Source organism: Microcaecilia unicolor, chromosome 5 (genome assembly GCF_901765095.1).
Source record: "Microcaecilia unicolor chromosome 5, aMicUni1.1, whole genome shotgun sequence".
In the NCBI taxonomy this organism is placed as follows: Eukaryota; Metazoa; Chordata; class Amphibia; order Gymnophiona; family Siphonopidae; genus Microcaecilia; species Microcaecilia unicolor.
The window spans coordinates 118,796,586-118,818,538 of record NC_044035.1 but is presented as its reverse complement, the minus strand read 5'-3'; the positions used below and the strand labels follow the sequence as shown (position 1 = coordinate 118,818,538).

General features: G+C 42.8%; 1 protein-coding gene across 1 annotated transcript in view; it reads left to right on the top strand.

Moving 5' to 3' along the window:
- Nucleotides 1–21,953, top strand: part of KCNMA1 (potassium calcium-activated channel subfamily M alpha 1) — a 1,310,561-nt gene that overhangs the window by 759,510 nt on the left and 529,098 nt on the right. Inside the window, exon 6 of the mRNA XM_030203235.1 lies at nucleotides 4,758–4,833. Coding sequence (XP_030059095.1) covers nucleotides 4,758–4,833 — 76 coding nt within the window. The remainder of the gene's footprint in view (nucleotides 1–4,757; nucleotides 4,834–21,953) is intronic.

Here is a 21,953-nt window from a genome sequence, read left to right as displayed (position 1 = left end):
TTTTGTGTGTGTATGTGTGCAAAAGTAATTTACCCAGGCAAATGGGTTATTTGAAAACTATTCACCATCTATGTGGGTAAAAATACATGTTGATAGCTCTTTCTGTTTGAGTTCCTGTTGGAGTCTATTGTTTTCCAGTTTGCCTAATGGATAAGCAGCACCTTTATAGGCCTACTTGCCCTGTAGACAGGGCTGGTCTTAGGTAGGGGCGACAAGGGCAGTCGTACATGGCCTCGCGCTCCTAGGGGCCCAGCATCTCTGGCACGTCTGTCCTCCTATCTCAGAACACCTCCCTGCTCCATACCTTAATGTGCATCCATATTTCAGTAGAGAGCATCAGGCAGTGGCAGCAATTTTTCAAATCCTGTCAGCTGCTGAGCACAGAGCCTCCTCGCTGCTGCATCCCACCCCCCTTTTAATGTCACTTCCTGCTTCCACAAGGGCGGGATGCAGTAGCGAGGAGGCTCTGGGCTTGGCAGCTGACGGGATATGAAAATTGCTGCCGCTGTCTGCCGCTCTCTACTGAAAATTGGTGGATGCTTATCAAGGTATGGGGTGAGGTTGGGTTCCAAGAGCTCTAAACCTCCTTTTAAACTGATAAATTATGGTTTATGATGGCAGGCACAGGTGGGTGCTGGGGGGGGGGGGTGGGGCAGGCAGCCCACTGAACTGGTCTGCACAGGGCCCCACAATTGCTAAGACCAGCCCTGCCTGTAGGGATTTGTGAAGCCCAAGTGTGTCAATGGTGCCAATGCCATTGGGGAAACTTAACTACATCTTTTGAGGTGCAATTGACTTGAGAAAGAAAAATGCAGACTATGAAGTTTGTGAACCTCTTCATTTATAAATGAATGAGCTACTTTGCATGTGGCACAGATCATTAATATTTTTCCTTCATTAAGGATTTATTATTTCAGCTTAATATAGTCCTCTTAGTTTGAACTGACAATCCCATTCTGTGTTGCTGAGAGTCGGGATTCTGCTCGTTAGCCAAGGTAAATGTTCTGTGGGAGAGAAACTGCTAATTTTTGTTTGTGTAATTTGAATTCACACACAGTGTAGGTTTAGGAACTTGTGGTTCATGGGGCTTAAATGATCCAAAGGCTGACAGTTTCTTTCACACTATTTTTTTGCACATCGAAGTTTGAGCTCAATAGTTTCTTTATCTTTCTTCAGTCTCAAGTTGTTATATGATTGTAACATATGCTAAAGATGGCAGAACAGTCTAGCAGATCCAAGGTTTTGAATATGATTTTATAGAGTTGATATTTCACTAACAATAATATAGATCTCATTCAAAAGAACTTAATAATAATACAGTACTTATTTTTCCAACTATTAGAATGAATAGTTGGGTCAGTGTTAAATGGTACTTTCGGGACTAAAGACTGAATTCTGCATATGGCTCCAAAAAATCCGCACCAATAAAAAAAGAGTGCTAAGCATTAGTCTATAAATGGTGCTCAGAGTTGGGTGCCATTTGTAGAATATTGTTTGGCACCAGGATATGTACCCAATTTTGGGTGTGAGGATTTATACTAACGGAAACCTGCTGTAAATTTTCACGCCTAAATTAGGTGTGGATCTGCCTTATTCAGTAAAGCTACATGCAAATTGTAGGAAAGCCCCTGATCCATTCAGGCCCCTCCCATGGATGTGCTCCCTTTTCAGATCCAAGTACCTCAAGATGCGCACGGAAATTTAAATTAATGCTAGTTGATTAGCACCCAACTATCAGTGCTAATTGGCTTGTTAATCAAATTGTGTGTGCAAATTAGGTACACAGCTATATTTGAGTCTAATTTTGACTGACATATATAGAATTAGGTGTAAGTATCCCAATATTCAAAGGGATTTAACCAGTCAGCTGAGGCTTCTGCTTGGTTAAAACCCCACTGAGTTAGCTGGCTACCGATATTCAGTGGCCATTCCCTTACAATCTAGGTTAGGTTGGTCCAGGGATAGAGTTTGAGTGGAGCCACAACTTAGCCGGTTAGCAGCAATAGCAGCCCACTAACTGGCTAAGTATGTACATAAAGTTGGACAGTAAAAAAGCTGTCCTAACGTTGGGGTCCATTTACTAAGCTGCATTAGGTCCCAATCAAAAATGGACTAATGCAGGATACAGGAAAATACTACTACTTATCATTTCTATAGCGCTACTAGAAGTACATAGCACTGTACACTCAAACATGAAGAGACAGTCCACGATCGACAAAGTTCACAATCTAATCAGGACAGACAAACAGGACAAAATAAGGGAAATACTTAAGGTGGGAATGACAAAACAGACATGGGTACTGAACATTAGTTTTGCCATCTTTGTGCACTAACCACATGCTATTTTTATGTATTTTTTGAGGGGGCATGTCAAGGGTGGAGAGTAGGCATTTCTGTGCTAACCAGTTAGCCCATCTCCTTTACTGTACACTAACTGGTTAGCACATTGGTATCGCGGGAGCCCTTACTGCCTACAAAATACATGGTGAAAAGTGCCCCTGAGGAAATTGTTTTAAAACGGCCATGCATTAAAGGCAACATAGCACATGACCATTCATAAAATAAATACAAAATCAGGGGGGTTTATGGCTGTTAAAAATGGCCTTGTTGCCAAACAAGTGTGGGAGGATTGTGCCTGTGTTCACGCTCAGGCACAATCCTCCCATACTTCTACCCCATGATCAGAGAGAATTGCGTGCTTAAATTTGCATGCAATTATCTCTGATCATAGGTGCAGTAAAGCCGGTTTCAGTGCTATTTTTAGAACGCTGTTTGGAACAGTGCAGGGCTTTTGATCATCTCCCCATGAGTTATATTTTGAAGGGACTTTGAGCCGTGCCTTGAAAGGAAATCCCTTTAACACCCCCCCCTCCCTTCACCGAAGAACCTGCACCCTTGGAGAAGTGTGTGTGTGTGTGCTAAGGGAATTAAATGAGAGAACAAGGAAGAAATAAATGCTCTGTGGGGATGTAAATCCACCCCAAAACTGCAATATTTTTTTTATCATGGTGAATGAGAACATCCCCCCTCCCACACCAATAAACCAGTTATTAATACATTAAAAAAAAAAACTGGTGATGATGGCTGTTCTACCAGATCATAGCAACATGTTAAAGCTTTTGGGTAAGGATTCAGTTTTTGGGGAGAAGTTGTAAGAGGATGGGGTAGGGGTGAATGCCCTGCTCCCTAAGTAAAAACGTTCTCTTGCGCCAAAGCCCCATATGTATCTGGATATCCCTCCAGGTTTACTTAAAAATACCTGGAGTTTAATGGGAGTCTGGAACAATCCCCACTTAAGCCCACCCCACTGACTTATTTTTTTTTTTTTTTCAAAATTGGACTGGCAGACCCTGTGCTCTCCTTTGCTTCTTCCTGGTCAGGGAGATACCATTTAATCATCAGTTTCTAGTGAGTGTATTCTTTTTTCCATATAACTTTAATCACATGTTCATCTATAGTCATTTAGATACAGGATTCCTTTTTAGAAGGTAGGGAAGTATACACTATGCATTATAAAGCTATTATTTGTTACTGTGATTCTTTTTTCAAATGCATTTTTATCAAAAAATGGAATGATGGTCTGATCTTTAATTCAATACCAATATATGCACACTTGTGGTGTCCTGAGAAGATGAAATAGCTCAAAGTCAATCACATAATTATCACAGAAGAGAAAAAAAGAAGGATTTCCAAGATGGTAAATTTTGTGAACCAGACTTTCTCCACTGAATATCCATAGTCAGTGCCAAAAGGTTTAACCAGCAATATTCAGCACTCATCAACTAAGTTTAGCTGGGAAAACAGACCGCATAAACAGCAGTCCTATCTCTGCCCGCTATTAACCAGCCAGTGCTGAATACTCACTTAGAGGACCTTTTTCAAAGCGGTGTAAGCCCAACGAGGGCTTACCGCTCACTAAAAAGGAAGTACATCCGGGCTACCATAGCAGCCTGGCAGTAGTTCCCACCCTCAGCACGCCATCATATCCGTCGCTACAAAAAGATTTTGAATGGAGGTGGTGAAGACAAAGAGTGCCAAAAGTTCAAGAAAGCATGGGACAAGCACAGAGGATCTCGGAGGGAGAGGGAGGGATAGTTATGCTGAATGGAAGGTGAGGATGGGCAGACCGCAGAAATCTTGTGTTATTTATCTGCTGATACATGTGTACTATATTTCTGTCAGTGCAATTCTATAAATAGGCACCAAGAAGTATGTGCCACATGTGTATGCATTAGGCACTATGTAACACCTAAGGGATCTATCACATAACATATTTGGTGACACTCCCATGGCCTGCCCATGTGTATGAACCCCTTGCAGTTAACAGGCACACCTAGGTGCATCCACTTACTAGCCATTGACCTGGCGTAAGCGATCACCCCTAACTTTTAGCATTTGTGTGCCAGTATTCTATAATGATTCAGGAGTGCTTAAGTGCTGAATTGGCACTAAACCTAAAACAATGTGGCACTTTCTTGGTGCCAAATTATAGAATTACCCCTGTGTTTTTGAGTATGTGATGACAAGCTGCATTGTATTCACCAGAGCTTCATTGTCCTATATGTTCTAGTTGCAATACAACTGATAATTGATGACTCCCATGATAAACTTTCATGGCTGCTTGATACACATTGCTACTCTGTAAATGCTGTTATATATCAATGGTTTTTATAGGGTTCGCCATGTAAATAATGAATAAAAAGCATTCATGCTACCTATTATCAATCTGAAAATATATTATTTTTTTTCCTACACAGGTTTGAGATTTTTAAGAGCTCTCAGACTGATTCAGTTTTCCGAGATTTTACAGTTTCTGAATATTTTAAAAACAAGGTAAGAGAAAACTAGATTTTCCCTTGAACTCGTCTTATGAAAAATAGTATAAAGTCAAGATATATTATTGTTGTGTAGTGGTACCCTTAAGACAGCGTGTGCTACTAGTTATATTCAAAATATTCTGAAGCTGGTTTTCATTTGCTTGACAGTTTTATTACTTTTCTATTCTGATCCACAATTTTAACACCTGATTTTCTAAGGGGCAGAAACAAAGGACGTACATGAGGTTATCAAGTATGATTATATCTAGACCTATCATTTTGGGTGGTACCACAGTTAGGATGGGTGGCAGCCACCTTGCTCTGCTCTCTCCCTTCCCTGGATCTGGCATTCCCTCACATAGCCCAACAGCCAACTTCAACATCACTGGTGCAGCAGTGATGCACCTTCATTGCCTATACCAGCCTTGCAGACTTCCCTCTGCTATGTCCAGAAAACGGGAAGTGACATCATTGAGGGCAGGATGCAGCAAAGGGAAGTACAAAGATTTTCAAGAGGATGGGGGGGGGGGGGTGGCATTTTCTGATGTGGGAAGATTGTCATGGGGTGGCTCCTTGAAGACTCATGGAGGAGGGATCAGGATGGGGAGGGGTAGCACTTCATTTGTTGGGGAAAATATATTTTTATTTAGCTTAAAAGGGAGTACATTTTAGTCACAAGACAAAAACAGCATGCTGTTAATCTATATACCAACACACTATTCTGCAGACTACTTGATATCACATATACATGTTTATACACAATACGTATGATGCAGATGTATACAAAACTGAAACTAAGGAGGTATGGCTTGTGCCAGATAATATTGAATGAATCACCACCTAAACATATGCTTTTAAAGATTTGACATATTCAAGACAATTGCATATGAAAAATCACTTCCCTTGAGAATAAGACATGCTCGTGCTTATACTTCACATGTTCCACTCATAGTCCATTCACCCTGTTCCTCACAATTGAAACAAAACTCAAGCATTGTATTCAGCAGCATGGCATAAGCTCTATTGAGCACTTGCGTTTCACTGGATATCGCTTCATCAGGAGCTGCTGCCTTTAACTTGGCGTCTTAAGTACATCTCTTCCAGACGCTCAGACACTTCCAAATTCTCTGTCTCGGTGACCAAAGCCTTGCAGTGTTTGAAAATGGTCTTGCTTTTTACTCAGAATCATTATAGAATACTAGCATATGTCTGCAGTATAAGGCACAAGTACTTATGCTAGCTTTATGGCAGGTTTAAATGCACCTAAATGGAGCTGCAGGGCCAGTGCTAGGGTCTCTGGCGCCCCCTGCAAACTATCAGTTGGCGCACCTCCCCCGGTCCAGCATCTCCTTCTCTCTTCTCCCCCCCCCCCCCCCCCGTGTGTATTTCTATGTATTTCCTCCTGGCTGGCCAGCAGGTTCCCATTATCATGTCCAGCCATGCCCTTGACCGCTCCATCCACACTAGCTAGCCAAGATCTCTTAGGTTTCCCCCTTCCCAATGAGATACCATCAACTACATACATGATGGGTTTTTACCATATGAATGCCAACATAAATATGTGTGTGTATCTAATACATCTAATATAGGAAAGACCACCTTCTCTATATAGGGGCAGCACTCCCACCCCACACCTATTCCCTCTATAGTGACAAAGGTGCAGAAAACAACTTTTTTCTCTATTCAGTCAGAGGTGGTAACAATTTGTCATCAGTTCAATTTAGCGAGACCCCAGGAGCTCCCCTCCTAGCAAATCGGTCTATGCAGTGCACCCTATCCCTTCCTAAGAGAAAATCTCATCCCTGAAAAATTCTCCACTCTCTAAAAAGTGATAATGCATTTGAATGAAAAGACTTTTAGGAGGTAATCTGACCCCGATATACCCCAATATAATTTTTCCCCTTCTGGAGTTCTGAAAAAGGAAATCCTGCAGCCAAGAACTGGAGGCACCATTATAGGAGAGCCAGCCAGCCGCCCCTACTGCCCTGATCTGAAGAAGAAGGTTTTAACCTCAGAAAGTTAGTCAAAATATTTAGTCCAATAAAAAGGTGGTGTTTTATTTTTTTAAACCCCCATTTGGTCATTCAGAAAAATGAATCCTGTCTATAACCGGTGGTTACAAAACATATCACACATCCCGAGCTTTCTATTCCATGTAGGAAAAAAAAACAGTTTGCAACATTGGGACCTGAAGCTGCAGATATAGCAGCAGAAAATCCCACCGCTGCTTCCTCAGGAGAAAGGTCTTAAGCGCAGGGCCAAACCCCTCCCCCATCCCAAATCCTATCTTGCAGGACCCGCCTGGTGGTACAGTGGCTTCTGCAGCTGCAGGGACAGGAAAGAAACCCACTTTTTCCTGCCAGCTGCCGCTGCTCCATCTCTGCATCTCCTCTTCTGTGCCGTGGCACCACTGTGTTTTCAAAATGCCTGCCGAGACGTCCCATGGATGCGTATTGGTCATTATTTCAATATTCCATATCATCTTATAAGAACTTACAGCTCTTGAAGCTTCCCATGATTCATAACTAGTTTTTCATACCCAGCATTCCTGTCAGTAATTCTTTTATTTAAAGCAGCACATACCCGACCACAATTTCCAATGTGCAGGGTTTTTTTTTTTTGTTTTTGTTTGTCTGTTTTTTGGAACATTACATGCTGAGATAAATTCAGAGGTTCTATTACCTGCCCTGTACTGTCTGCCTCTGATGCAAATATAACCTGCTCAGGATTTTCTTCTGCTTACCTACCTCTTTCCTTGGATAAAACACATGTTCTGGCAGAGCCTTCTGGTTTTCTCATTTCAACAAGAAAAATACTTTGGGAAATATGCAAATCAGGTTCTCTACATAACCCAACCTTCAAATCTAAGCTAAAAGCCCACTTTTTTGATGCTGCTTTTAACTCCTAACCCTTATTCACTTGTTCAGAACCCTTATTTTATCATCCTCACTTTAATATTCCCTTACCTCTTATTTGTCCTGTTTGTCTGTCCTAATTAGATTGTAAGCTCTGTCGAGCAGGGACTGTCTCTTCATGTTCAAGTGTACAGTGCTTTGTACGTCTAGTAGCGCTATAGAAATGATAAGTAGTAGTTATGCAAATCAGTCTTTCTTAGCTGCTTCTAACCAGTTCTGTGTGGGGGTAGTTCTCCTTTCAAAAACACTTCTTTTCCAAGTAGCAGTACCATGATACTGAGCCCTTTTTAATGGGTAGCAGAAACTCCATTGAATAGCCACAACCCCTGGACAGGGCAACACTCTACTTTGACCTTATGGTCCTGTCCTCCATCCCCAGCTGTTTGTCTCAGTTCTAAAAGAAAATACTTCAGCATCAAAAAGTACAAAGAAAACTACAAGAGAGTTATTTCCATTACTGCAAGGTGAGTACCTTGCTTCTGTCCATCTTTGAGCCTTCCCCCCAAGGCTCTCCCAGCAGGATATGCTCAGGCCACGTGGAGGGGCATAATCGAACGCGAATGCCTATCTCCATGGGCATCTATGTCCGAAAACGGGTACGTGAAGAGGCAGGACAGACCGTATTTTCGAAAAAAATGAACGTTTTTCAGCTGGGCATTTGGTTTTTTTTAGCGATAATGGAAACTAAAAACTCCTAGCTCAAAAACGTCCTAATCCGAGCAATTTGGTCGTGGGAGGGGCCACGATTCATAGTACACTTGCCTCCCTGACATACTAGGACACCAACTGGGCACCCTAGAGGTCAGTGTGGTGGACTTCAGACAACGCTCCCACATGCATAGCTCCCTTACCACGGGTGCTGAGCACCCAACCCCCCTCCCCCAAAACCCACTACCCACAAATGTACAACACTACCATAGCTCTTGGGAGTGAAGGGGGCACCTACATGTGGGTACAGTGGGTTTTGGAGACCTCCCATTTATCAGCACAAGTGTTACAGGTAGGGGGGATGGGCCTGGGTCCACCTGGCTGAAGTGCACTGCAGTACCCACTAAAAGTGCTGCAGGGAGCTGCATACACGCAGGCCTCTAGGAGTTGTTGCTGCTATATAACATTGGCACATCAGTTGACACCTGAAGACTAATCTCTCCGAAAACGTCCTTTATTGGAATAAGCACGCTTATTCACAGTTAACTGCAGATCACAGGTTGTGCCCCACTGGCGACGAGTCTCCCTGGTACTGAAATTAGCAGTAGGTCAGAGCTGGCACAATGGTGTACAATGCCCTGTTTCAGCCACATTCAAGGTAAGAACTAAGTTCTGTAACGTGGCTAACACATGAAAGGGATCTAAAACTGGCTTACAAAAATGGCCACTACCTCATGGACTACCGGAAACAAAACAGGGCACACTCTGACCCAGTAAGCAGGGGGAAAAGCACCATGGGAGTACAGCCTACCAACTACCAACATCGTGAGCATTTACCACAAGCTAGTGGAATCACGGAGCCCAATACCCTACACCCACGACAATCTATTGCTGATGTGACTCTGCAGTGCGCATAACAGAAAAGGTGTCACACTCACCCGAGAGCCACATCAGAACCAGGCAAAGGCTGTCACAGGATAGAACACATTCTGCTTTCATGGAGGTGGGTACGGCATTTGAGGCTGGCATAGAGGCTGGAAAAAAAGTTTTTAAAGTGGGGGCTTTTTGGTGGGAGGGGGTTAGTGACCACTGGGGGAGTCAGGGAAGGTCATCCCCGATTCCCTCCAGTGGTCATCTGGTCAGTTGGGGCACTTTTTGGGGACTTGTTCGTGAAAAAAAGGGGTCCAAGAAAAGTGACCCAAAATCGCGGTCAAAACACTTTTTTTCGATTATCAGCTAAAGACGCCCATCTCTCCTCGGCCGATAACCACGCCCCAGTTCCACCTTCACCACGCCTCCGACATGCCCCCGTCAACTTTACCCATTTCTGTGATGGATTGCAGTTGGAAACGCCCAAAATCGGCTTTCGATTATACCGATTTGGGCGCCCACGGGAGAAAGACGCCCATCTCCCGATTTGGGTCGCAATATAGGCGTTTTTTCTCTTTCGATTATCAGCAGGATAGTATCTTCTTCCAGTACCTTTTTCTCCAGGCTTCTCCCCTTCTCTGCTTTTTAGGGAAAGCTTTTATGGGACTTTGAAACTAAAACACACCCTTCTAGAATCTTCCTCCTGTGTCATTCAGTTGGGCTAACTTTTCTGCAGTTCCTCCTCCCCTTCCTAGAATTTTGGAGGCAATCACCCTAGCTCTAAGCCTTTTGGGAATTGTAGTCTCATTCTTATTTAAAGAGAACCTACCTGTTTTCGTGCTGTAATCCGTAATCAGGGAGCCAGAGCTCCCTCCTGTGGCACCTTCATGCTATGACGTCCCCTATGCCTGTCATAATATATATAATCATAAAATTGGTTAGCATGCAGCAATGTAACTGCAGTAACCAATTAGTGCAGAACACACTCACTCTCGGCCTCAGACCCTTCCCCAGTGCTAACAAATATGGGTAGCATGTGCCAATTCCAAGACTACTTCGGGATGCCTGAGGGTGTCTCACTGTAAGGCATTTTTTAACAGTGGTAAGCACGCATTAGTGCTTACTGCAGCTTAGTAAACGAACCCCAAAGTGATTAAAACTTTTCAGGTCAGGACAACCACTCCAAGGAACTGCTGTTGCTACTAGGAAAAATAAAGTTTTAGCCGTGCAGTGCAGGAACTCATGTGCTAGTTTCACAATCTCACATCTTCTCTTATTATTTAGCAGCAGGTATTTAGGGTGGAAGGGGGAAACAGACAGGTTCTACCCTGATGACTTCATTTTGCTGTGATGGCAGGACCTAAATGACATCATCAGAGCTCTGAAGGAAGGACAATTTCTTAAATTTGTCAGTTATGACCAGAAATCCTAAATTCCCCAGTTTTCTGGTTAAAATTGAAAATCAGAAGCTCTAACTATAATTTAATCTGAGTTCAAATGCTATTTTTTATTCAAATAAAGAACAAGGGGGATGAGATGTGTAAAATAGCAGATAGAAATGGCCTGTGCCGGCAGAAAATCCTTTTGACATTAGTTCAAATATATTCAATAAGTTATTTAAGAGAGAAATGTTGTAGCTTCTGCAAGAGATGATGAATGGTTTCAATGCCAATGGATTTCAGTGGATTTGTTTTGTTTCATTATACAGATTCAGAATTCCAGACAGTACAGCAGCTTAAAAGGGGTTTAGGCTAAAGGATTTTAAAAAGATATCAAGAGCGTGAGGAACTAGAAAATTGTAGTAATGATCCTTTGCCTATAAATTAGAAAGTAAGAGGAAGACTGAGAACAGAACGCTTATCAAGATCTAAATACTGTACAGTTACGATTATCGACATAAACAGGACTGAGCCATTGTTGGATACGTGAACAGTTGGATAGTACGAAAAACAATGGTAACCCCTTAAAAATGCATGGAAAACATATTTTATGTATACAGAGCAGGCATAGGGTATCTGTATTTAAATACAGTATTGTTCATTAACACTAACCAGCAGCATGTGAAGCTGGAAAACAGGAAGAGAGCCTGCGTACTTCTTAACAGCAATGTGATGACACCACCAGGGGGTCTTTCAGATATACCAGATGGTCAGATTTGCAAAGGTCGGATAATCGAGACTGTATTGTGTATAAAAACAAATTAACCTAACAAAATTCATTGAGGGATACCGTACACCACTTATTCTGCTGTTTGTACAGTATAGAACATATACAACATGAAGGGAGCTCAACTGATGACTGACGACATCAGTGCTCTGTCGATGGCATTGACAGAGCACTGATGTCGTCAGTCAGCTGTTGAGCTCCCTTTACTTTGCATATGTTTGCTACTGTTTTGGAGTTCTTACCCTGAATTTGATTTAATTTATTATCTAAACGTTTGTACAGTATAGTCCACCTTATGGTGAACTGGATTGGAAACTGGTTGACTAACAGGTGGAAGAAGGTGGTGGTAAATGGAATCCGCTCGGAGGACAGGAAGGAGAATAATGGTGTGCCTCAGGGGCCGGTACTGGGGCTGATTCTGTTTAATATATTTGTGAGAGACATTGCTGAAGGGTAGAGGAAAAAGTTTACCTTTTTGCGGATGACATGAAGAGAGCCAATAGAGTGGATACTCCAGAAGGAGTATAAAGTATGAGAAGAGATCTTCAAAAATTAGAAGAATGATCAAAGGTCTGTCAGTTAAAATTTGCCAGTCAGTTCAAGTGACAGCCTAGTTTCTGAGCACTATTAGCATATTAAAAAATACTTTAAAAATTTTATTATTGGATTTTCCATTACTGGATTTCTGGTATTTTGTAGTTAAAATTTGATGCCAAGAAGTGCAGAGTGATGCACTTGGGGTGCAGAAATCCAAAAGAGATGTACCAGATAGGAGGAGAGAGATTGAGAAGCACAGTTCAGGAGAGGGACCTTGAGGTGACGGTGTCTGAGGATCTCAAGGTGACAAAGCAATTCGAAAAGGTGGTGGCCATGGCCAGAAGGATGTGTTGATGCCCCTGTACCAGGGGCGTAGCCACGGGTGGGCCTGGGTGGGCCCAGGCCCACCCAGTTTTGGTTCAGGCCCACCCAGCAGTGGAGGCAGTGGAGCGGAGGGAGCAGGCTGAGCTCCGTTCCCGCATCTGCCTCCCTCACTCTCACGGCAGCGCTTTCCAAACGCTGCCCACCGCCGCCATGATCGCGGGATTTACCTCCCTCCTCTCAGCACTCAGCAGCAGCGGTAGCGAATCATACACGCTGCCTCCTTCTAACCCGGAAGCGGACACTTCCGGGTTAGAAAGAGGCAGCGTGTATGATTCGCTACCGCTGCTGCTGAGTGCTGAGACGGAGGGAGGTAAATCCCGCGATTGTGGTAGCGGTGGGCAGCGTTTGGGAAGCGCTGCCATGAGAGTGAGGGAGGCAGATGCGGGAACGGAGCTCAGCCTGCACTGTAATTTTTTTGGGGGGGGAGAAGAGGGCTCCGGGTGGCCAGGTGGAATCGGAGGACATGGATGGGAGCGAGAGGGGCGAGAGGAGAATCACTGATGGCTGGAGGGAGGGGACAGGGGAGAAAAGAGAATTGCTGGTATAGATGGATAGAGGGGGGCAGGGGCAAGAACAGAATTGCTGGGTATGGCTGGATAGGGGCAGGGCAGAGAGGAGACTTGCTGGGGATGGATGAATGGAGGGGGGCAGGGGAGGGAAGAGAATTGCTGGGGATGGGTGAATGGAGGGGGGCAGGGGAGGGAAGAGAATTGCTGGGGATGGATGAATGGAGGGGGGCAGGGGAGAGAGAAGAGAATTGCTCGGGATGGATGGATAGAGGGGGGCAGGGGAGAGAAAAGAATTGCTAGGTATGGATGGCTGGAGGGGAGAGGAGAGTTGCTGGACATGCGTGGATGGAGGGGAGGAAAGAGGAGATAGGAAGGTTGCTGGACATGGGTGTATGAAGGGGAGGGCAGAGGAGAGGAGGGTTGCTGGACATGGATGGAGGGAAGGACAGGGGAGAGGAGGGTTGCTGGACATGGATGGAAGAGAGGGAAGGGAGAGAGAAGAAATGCTGGACATGGATGGAGAGGATGGAAGAGTGAGGAAGAAGATGAGGGAAAAGGCAGAGAGGAGAAGAAGTGCACATGGATGAAGAAAATAGGCAGAAGCTGGATCCACTGGACAGTCAAGTCTGCGGAGGACCCAGCTTTTACTTATGGATATAGAGCAAGAAATGAAGAAGAAAGGAGGAAAGTAAAGAAATAAATGGAAATGAAGCCCTGGAAACGGAGTTAAGAGGACAGATAGCAGCAGAATCGGATACTGGGCCAGCATGATCAGAAAAACAGTCACCAGACAACAAAGATAGAAAAAAAATCATTTTATTTTCATTATAGTGTTTGGAATATGTCCACTTTGAGAATCAGGTGCTCAACATTAAAAGTTTATATTTATTTACTTATTTATGGCATTTTATCCCACATTAAACATGAATTAAATTGGAACCTGGGATCATTTAATTTTTTTTTCCTGGAGAGAGTAATGCATTGCCACCCCCCCCCCCCCCACCAGGCTCTCTCCCCGGCTATAGCCAGCTCTGCAATTTTGAGGGGAGGTGCACAGGTGGACGGGGGGGGGGGGGGTGCAGAGGTGGACTGGGGAGAGAGCCTGTTGTTAAACATTTACCAGCACACCACTGTCTAGTGCCCACCCATCCAACCTGTTGGCCCACCCAAAAATTGACTTCTGGCTACGCCACTGCCCTGTACAAGTCGTTGGCAAGGCCCCACTTGGAATACTATATTCAGTTTTGGAGACCTTATCTTGCTAAGGACGTAAAAAGGCATGAAGGGGGTCAGAGAAAAGTGACAAAATGGTAATGGGTCTGCGTCACAAGACATGAGGAGAGACTTGAGGACCTGAACATGTATACCCTGGAGAAAGGAGAGACAGGAGTGATAGGATACAGATGTTCAAATATTTCAAAGGTATTAATTTACAAACATACCTTTTCTAGAGAAGGGAAGGTGGTAGAACTAGAGGTTCTGGGGGGGGGGGAGGGGAGGGAGCAACTTAGGAATAATGTCAGGAAGTACTTTTTCATGGACAGGGTGGTAGATACCTGGAATTCCCTCCAGCAGTAGGTGGTAGAGATGAAAATGGTAATGGAATTCAAAAATACTTATCTGAGTTCAAGCAACTTTGATGGTGCTTTTATACACCATTAACAAGGGCCTATCCTTGTCTCAAACATTTTGTCTAGTTGTAACAACATACATCTGATTCAAGTAACTCCTGAAAAAGGCCCTTGTGGGCAGAAACACAGCTTGTGTTGAGTCCTGGATGTTCAATAAAGCGTAATTTTCTACATCATTCGCTGTCCCTCCCCCCCTTTTTTTATTTGTCGACATTGTTTAAAAATACCATCTTGGAAGCCCAGACCAGATGCATTCCATGTATTTACAAAGATGGGAAGAGAAAACGATAGCCAGCATGGTTAAAAGGTGGCTATTAAACCAAAAAAATGTCCTTCAAAGAATGGAAAAAGTACCCAAATGAAGAAGATAAGAAGCAACATAAGCAATAGTAAGAAGCAACCTAAGCAATGGCAAGTCAGGTGCAAAGCATTTAAAGGCTAAAAGAGAATATGAAGAGAAATTTACCACAGAGGCTAAAACTCATAGTAACAACTTTTTCAGGTACATCAGAAGCAGAAAGCCTGTGAGGGAATACATAGGACCATTAGATCATGATGGAGCAAAACGAGCACTCAGTGAGGACAAGGCCATAGTGGAGAAACTGAATGACTTCTTTGGTTCGGTCTTTGTGGAAGAAGATGTAAGAGATCTACCTGTACCGGAAATGGTTTTCAGAGTGATGTTGCAGAAGAACTGAAAGAAATCTTGGTGAACCTGGAAGATGTGCTGAGCCAAATCAACCAATTAAAGGGTAGTAAATAACCTGGATTGGATGGCATACATGCAAGGGTACTGAAAGAACTCAAGCATGAAATTACTGATCTGTAGTACCTGAAGATTGGAGGGTGGCCAATGCAATGTTGATTTTGAAAAAGGGTTCCAGTGGTGATCTGGAAAATTGAAGACCGGTAAACCTGACGTCAGTGCAGGGTAAAATAGTGGAAACTATTATAAAGAATAAAATTATGGAACACATAAATTAACTTGATTTAATGTTACAGAGTGTGCGTGGGTTCAGCTAAGGGAAGTCTTGCCTCACCAATTTGCTTCACTTCTTTGAAGGCATGAATAAACATGTAGATAAAGGTGAGCCAATTGACGTAGTGTATCTAGATTTTCAGAAAGCTTTTGACAAAATTCCTTTCCTCTTACTGCATGGCCATGCAATGGGGAGCCCTTACTGCCATCCACTGAGGTGGCAGTAAGGGCTCCCGTGCTAACCCGGCGGTAACCGAAAATAGCGATGCCTGATTACCGCTGGGTTACCGTCACGTAAGCCATTTCCGGGGTTTTTCTTTTTCACCTGGAAATGGTGCACTCGGGGCAGGACCACGTTGGGCTTACCGCCGCTTTGTAAAAAGGCCCCTTAGTGATTCAGATATATTTTCATTTTCTTTGTTGTAAATTCTACTGTGAGGCCTACTAATTGGAATGTATAGATTTCTGTAGTGGTTGCTGTGAATGGTGATACCTAGTAACAGAACCATATAATATGTCACTGGTTGCTTTGTTTAGTACCAACTAGTACTACACAAAGATGGAAAAATACAACAATATTTGTTGCTGTAGGACAATGGCACCCTGTTGTTAAACTGTAACATCCATTCTTTGAAATCTTTGGACTCTGACATCTAATGGTTTGAAATGTTATCAGACTTGAATTCATTTTATTATTCTTTCCAAATCCACAGAAGGGTTGATATTCAGTCAACGGTGACTGTCACTGGCGTTATGCTGGGCCATCTGGGCTTTGACATTGAATTTTCGTGTTTGTGGAGCCAGCTAAAACATTGCCGGTTAAGTGTGATATTCAGCACTTAACCAGCTATGGGGCACCGCGTAAAGATAGGACTGACTTTTATGCAGTCCTATTTATGTGGTTGCGCTGACTGGTGCTGACTCCGCTCCTGGAATACCCCCAAATAGCTGGTTTTGATATAGGTGATAACCAGATTTTCTCTGTGGCAGTAACCTGAACAAGTGATTTATCTGGCCAGTTGCCATTTCTGGCCAATTAAATCACTTTGAATATTGATTCATTTCATTCAAGTTGTCCCACCCCTCTCACTTCAGACAGAGACATGCACAGAGGCAACACAGACACACACACACTGGAAAATAATTCTGTATACTTTCCCCTATTTGTTAGATTTATAGAGTGAATGCCTGATTTGTCATAGCTCTGCTCAACAAGATAAATTGTAGATTACATCCCACTTATGGGTTTGCTTTTATGGGATTCTCTTCAATCATAGTTATGATCTTTTATTGCTGATAAAAACTTAAAGTGCCAGCTATTGATTTTAAAAGCACACCGAAAACATCAATTAAGACTTATTGTTTTATAAATCTGCCCAATAGATGCATTATTTTTGCTGGAAATCAAGCTAAATCAGTGGCAAACATTCCATACAACTACTTTCTTCTAAGGCAGGGGTTTTCAATCCAATCCTCGGGACACAGCAAGCCAATTAGGTTTTCAGGATATCCACAGTTAATATACCTGAGAGAGATTTGCATACAATGGAGCCACTGCATGCAAACCTCTCTCATGAATATTCATTGTGGATATCTTGAAAACCTGAGTGGCTTGGTTTGTCCCGAGGACTGGGTGGAGAACCTCTATTCTAAGGTATTTGAGATACAGAGCATAGGAAAGGGAAACCGGATGGGATTTGATTAATGCCTTTCTGTGGTTACAATCAAATCGGTAAACATATTACATACAGGTACTCATTTTGTACCTGGAGCAACCGAGGGTTAAGTGACTTGCCCAGAGTCACGAGGAGCTGCAGTGGGAATCAAACCCAGTTCCCCTTGTTCTCAGGCCACCGCACTAAACACTAAGCTACTTCTCCACATTTAAGGGTTGGAGTTTTAATAGGGAAGGCGGATATCGAGACAGCATTTCGGTTGTTACCGGTCCATCCCTTGGCTTTTCATTTACTGGGTTTTAAGTTTAAGGATTGTTTCTTTTTTGACAAATGTATGCCCATGGGGTGTTCTCATGTGCTTATTTTGAGTCATTTGCTTCATTTTTGCATTGGGTTGTAGTACAAGTGAGTGGGATAGATATTTTGGTTCATTATTTATTTATTTATTTGTTAACATTTGTATCCCACATTTTCCCACCTATTTGCAGGCTCAGTGTGGCTTACATAGTACTGTAAAGGCGTGATGTTGTGGAAGAGAAAGTTCATGTATAACAGACCCTTTAGGGAATCATAGGGAGGAAGAGTTTAGTTATGTCCAGTATGAGCTATGGTTTCGTTGTGTTGCAGGGTTCGTGGATTTAAGTTGGATCGGTAGTGTGCGCCTTTTTGAATAGGTTAGTTTTTAGTGATTTACGGAAGTTTAAGTGGTCATACGTTGTTGTCACAACGTTTGGTAATGCGTTCCATAGTTGTGTGCTTATGTAGGAAAAGCTGGATGCATAAGTTGATTTGTATTTAAGTGCTTTGCAGCTTGGGTAGTGGAGATTTAGGTATGTTCATGTTGATCTTGTTGTGTTTCTGGTTGGTAGGTCTATAAGGTCTGGGGCTTCGCCATAGAGGATTTTATGAACCAGGGTGCAGATTTTGAATGCAATGCGTTCTTTGATTGGGAGTCAGTGCAGTTTTTCTCAGAGGGGTTTGGTGCTTTCGAATTGCGTTTTTACAAATATAAGCCTGGCTGCCGTGTTTTGTGCAGTTTGAAGTTTCTTTATGATTTGTTCTTTGCAACCCGCATAGATTCCATTGTAGTAGTCTACGTGGCTTAGTACTATTGATTGTATCAAGTTGCAGAATATTTCCCTTGGGAAGAATGGTTTCACGCGTTTGAGTTTCCACATTGAGTGGAACATTTTCTTTGTTGTAGATTTCACTTGATTCTCTAGCATGAGATTACGGTCGATTGTAACGCCGAAAAGTTTCAGGCTGTCTGAGATAGGGAGGGTGTAATCTGGGGTGTTTAAGTTAGTGGGTTTGTTCTTGTTGTATTGGGATGAGAGGATTAGACAATGTGTTTTTTCTGTGTTTAGTTTTAGTTGAAATGCATTCGCCCATGAGTTCATGATGTTCAAGCTGAGTTTGATTTCATGATGATTTTTTGTTTGGTGGTCCTGTCGACTCTGACAATTATGCTGCTTTGATGTTGGCATTTTGCTGTGTGGCAGCACAGTTAGGGATTCCTTTAAAATCAGAAAAATCTGAAGGGCTCTCAACTTCCTTGTTTTTCTTGGGTATTGAATTTGATTCTGTTAGGATGGAATTGTGCTTCCCTTTGGCTAAGGTACAGGCTTTGCAGGCGGAAATTGAGTGTCTCAAAAGTGGAAGATCACTTTAAAGGAGATTCAGTCTTTAGTAGGTCATTTTAATTCTGCAAGCCAGGTGATCCCGATGGGACAAATTTTTTCTCGATGACTGGCATTGCTTTCTGTGGTACTACAATGACCACATTTTCATGACAGTTTAATTCGGGGGGTCTGGCAAGACTTGAGGATTCGGTCTCAGTTCTTGTCTACGTTTAATGGGGTTTATGTATGGCAATCACTAGTGGTGACAAATAAGGACTTACAATTCTTTACAGATAAGATAGGAGATGTGTGTGTGTTGGAATTTATTTTGGAGGGCATTTGGTGTGCTCAATCCTGGACGTCCTGGTAAAGGCTGGCAGATTGGTATAGCAATATAGCACTCCTGGAATTGTTGCCTGGGGGTTGTGGGGCACTAGATTTCAGAATTGTAGAGTGATAATGTGCTCTGATAATATATCAGTGGTGTGGGCCTTTAATAGACAATTGACTAAGTGTCTTTTTTTGGTGGAACTTACGAGGTTAATTGTGTTACATTACTTAGACTTGAATGTCTTCTTGACTGCTAGACATATTCCTGGGGCCTCCGATCATATAACAGATTTTTTGTCTCGTTTGCAATGGACTCATTTCTGGGCATTGGCCACCACAGGCAGATCACTTGCTTACACAGATGTCCAAAGACTTGTTGCTCATGTTTTGAGAAGTTGTGAAGAATTGCTCTTAAATGCCTAGGCGCCTAATACCTGGAACGCATATGGTGCCGGATGGAGGCATTTTTTGTATTTTTTGGAAGTTGAGCAGCTGGACTTCCGATTTCCTGTTGTGAGAGTTGCATAGTGAATTTTTTTAAGTTTGGTGCTTCTCGACGGTGTTCTTATGGTATGATGGTGCAGGCCTTGGCTTCCATAGCATTTGTCTCCAAGATGTTTGGTATGGCTGATCCTAGAAGTACTTATTTGGTGCAGAAACTTCTCTATGGTTATTCACGTTCTGATTTATGTTTCTGCTCTAGACTAATGCGTCTTCCTATAGTTTATGACCAGCTGGTGAGACTCTGTGGCATGTTATTGCACATTTGTTCTTCAGAGTATGAGGCTAATTTATTTAACTTGGCATTTGCTGTGGCCTTTTTTGCGGTCTGCAGAGTGGTGGCTCCTTCTCGATATAAGGGGGGGGGGGGAGGTTCTGTGGCTTCACAGGTCTCTGATGTCATTGTTCAGTGCCATTGTTTCCGTTTACATTTTCATAAGTCAAAAATGGATCAGGTGGGATGGGGACTATTAACTGTTTTGCGGGGTTGTCCTTCTTTGGCAGTGTGTCTAGTGCAGTGTGTGGCATGTTATGCGTCTATTCGCCCAATGGATAATACTGTCTGGCTGGTGTATAGGGATGGGAGCCCACTGACAAGCTAATAATTTACTGCATTTTTAAAGAAAGGTTTAGTGGGTCTGGGTTGTGATCTGGGTCGATATGGTACAGATCATTCATTTCAAATAGGTGCTGCCACTTATGCAGACAATGAGGGTGGTTCATCTGCCTTCATTCAACGTTTGGGAAGATGGTGCTCTAATAGGTATTTGAGTTATGTGAGAGATATGAACATTAATGCTGATTAGTTTTCTATTTTCTTTCCTAACAGCTTTGTTCCAGCTGGTTTACCCTCTGATATCTACGTGTAAATGTGTGGACATTGTCATGTTTTTTGGGCCCACAAACATGCTCATGAATCTCGATGGGGACCCAACTTAGGGCTGGTTGAGCATGGTATTTGAATACTTAGGTTGGCTTTATGAGGAATGTGTGTTGGAACCAGCTGTTATCAACATTGCATCAAGCCAGCAGATTTTTGTCTCCTGTTGTAATTTGTATTCATTTAGGGGGCAGTAATTTGTGTACGGTTAAAGGGGTTGATTTATTTCATGTAATGGAGCAAGATTTGTTGTCAGTTATGTGTTTTTTCCCTCAGGCATTTGTTTTGTGTTCTCATATCCCTCCCCGAAGAGTTTGGAAAGGGGCTAGGAGATCTGCAGCGATTGAACGTCTGTGTCGCAGTGTGCCCCAATTTATTATGAGTGTTGGGGAGTTTAGTTTTAGTGCATGAGTTAATTACTGCTGAATGTGTGTGGGATTTTACCGTGCTGATGGGATTCACCTTTCAGAAATTGGCCTTGACATTTTCTTAAGCACTATTCAGGATTTAATGGAGGGCTATTTGAAGGAGGTTTTGGCCACAGCAGGTGGGGGGGGGGGGGAGCGGTGACCAGATCTAGTCTGTCACCGCTTTTATTTATTTATTTTATTTATTGCACTTGTATCCCACATTTTCCCACCTATTTGCAGGCTCAATGTGGCTTACAAAGCCTGTTCTGGCAATGCCATTCCAGGGTAACAGATACATATGGTGTTACAATCAAGAATAACAGAGATACAGTTGGTATTACAAAAGATCAAGGATAACAAATAGAACTATTCAAACAGTTATGTAGAGAAGAATTTCAGGAAAGGTTGAGTTAGTGAGGTGTTATAATTATGCTATGGATTCTCGGGATAGGCTTTGTTGAAGAGGTATGTTTTCAGGGCTTTGCGAAAGTTATTTATTTCGTTAATTGTTTTCAAGCTGGTAGGTAGTGCATTCCACATCTGTGTGCTCGTATAAGAAAAGCTGGTTGCATGCGTTAGTTTATATTTTACTCTTTTGCAGCTGGGGAAGTGTAGATTAAGAAATATGTGGGCAGATTTTTTAGCATTTCTGGTAGGGAGGTCGATAAGGTCTAGCATGTAGGACGGGGCATCTCCGTAGGAATTTTGGTTTTGTTCGTTTAATGGCCCGATATATAAGGATAAGGAGACATCAGATGCAGCTATTATAAGATTTTGTGGGAATGAGGTGAATGTGTAAAGGTAACTCATGGGTGGCACCACTACAAGGGGAGTGTGGCTAAGTTTGCTACTGAAGCTCCGAGTTGTCTAAGCCGCACTGGATGCCATTACAGTATGGTAAGATGAAATGGTTTGTGGTTTCTGAATTTATCAGTGCAATGAGTTGAAAATATGTTAATAAAGCTGCAGTCAACATTTTCATTCCAATTAAAGAAGTTTGAGGTGTTATAAATTTAAAATCTTAAAGTGTGTTTGATTTGACTGGCTGGGTATTTGAATGTCAGTGTTATGCTGTTTG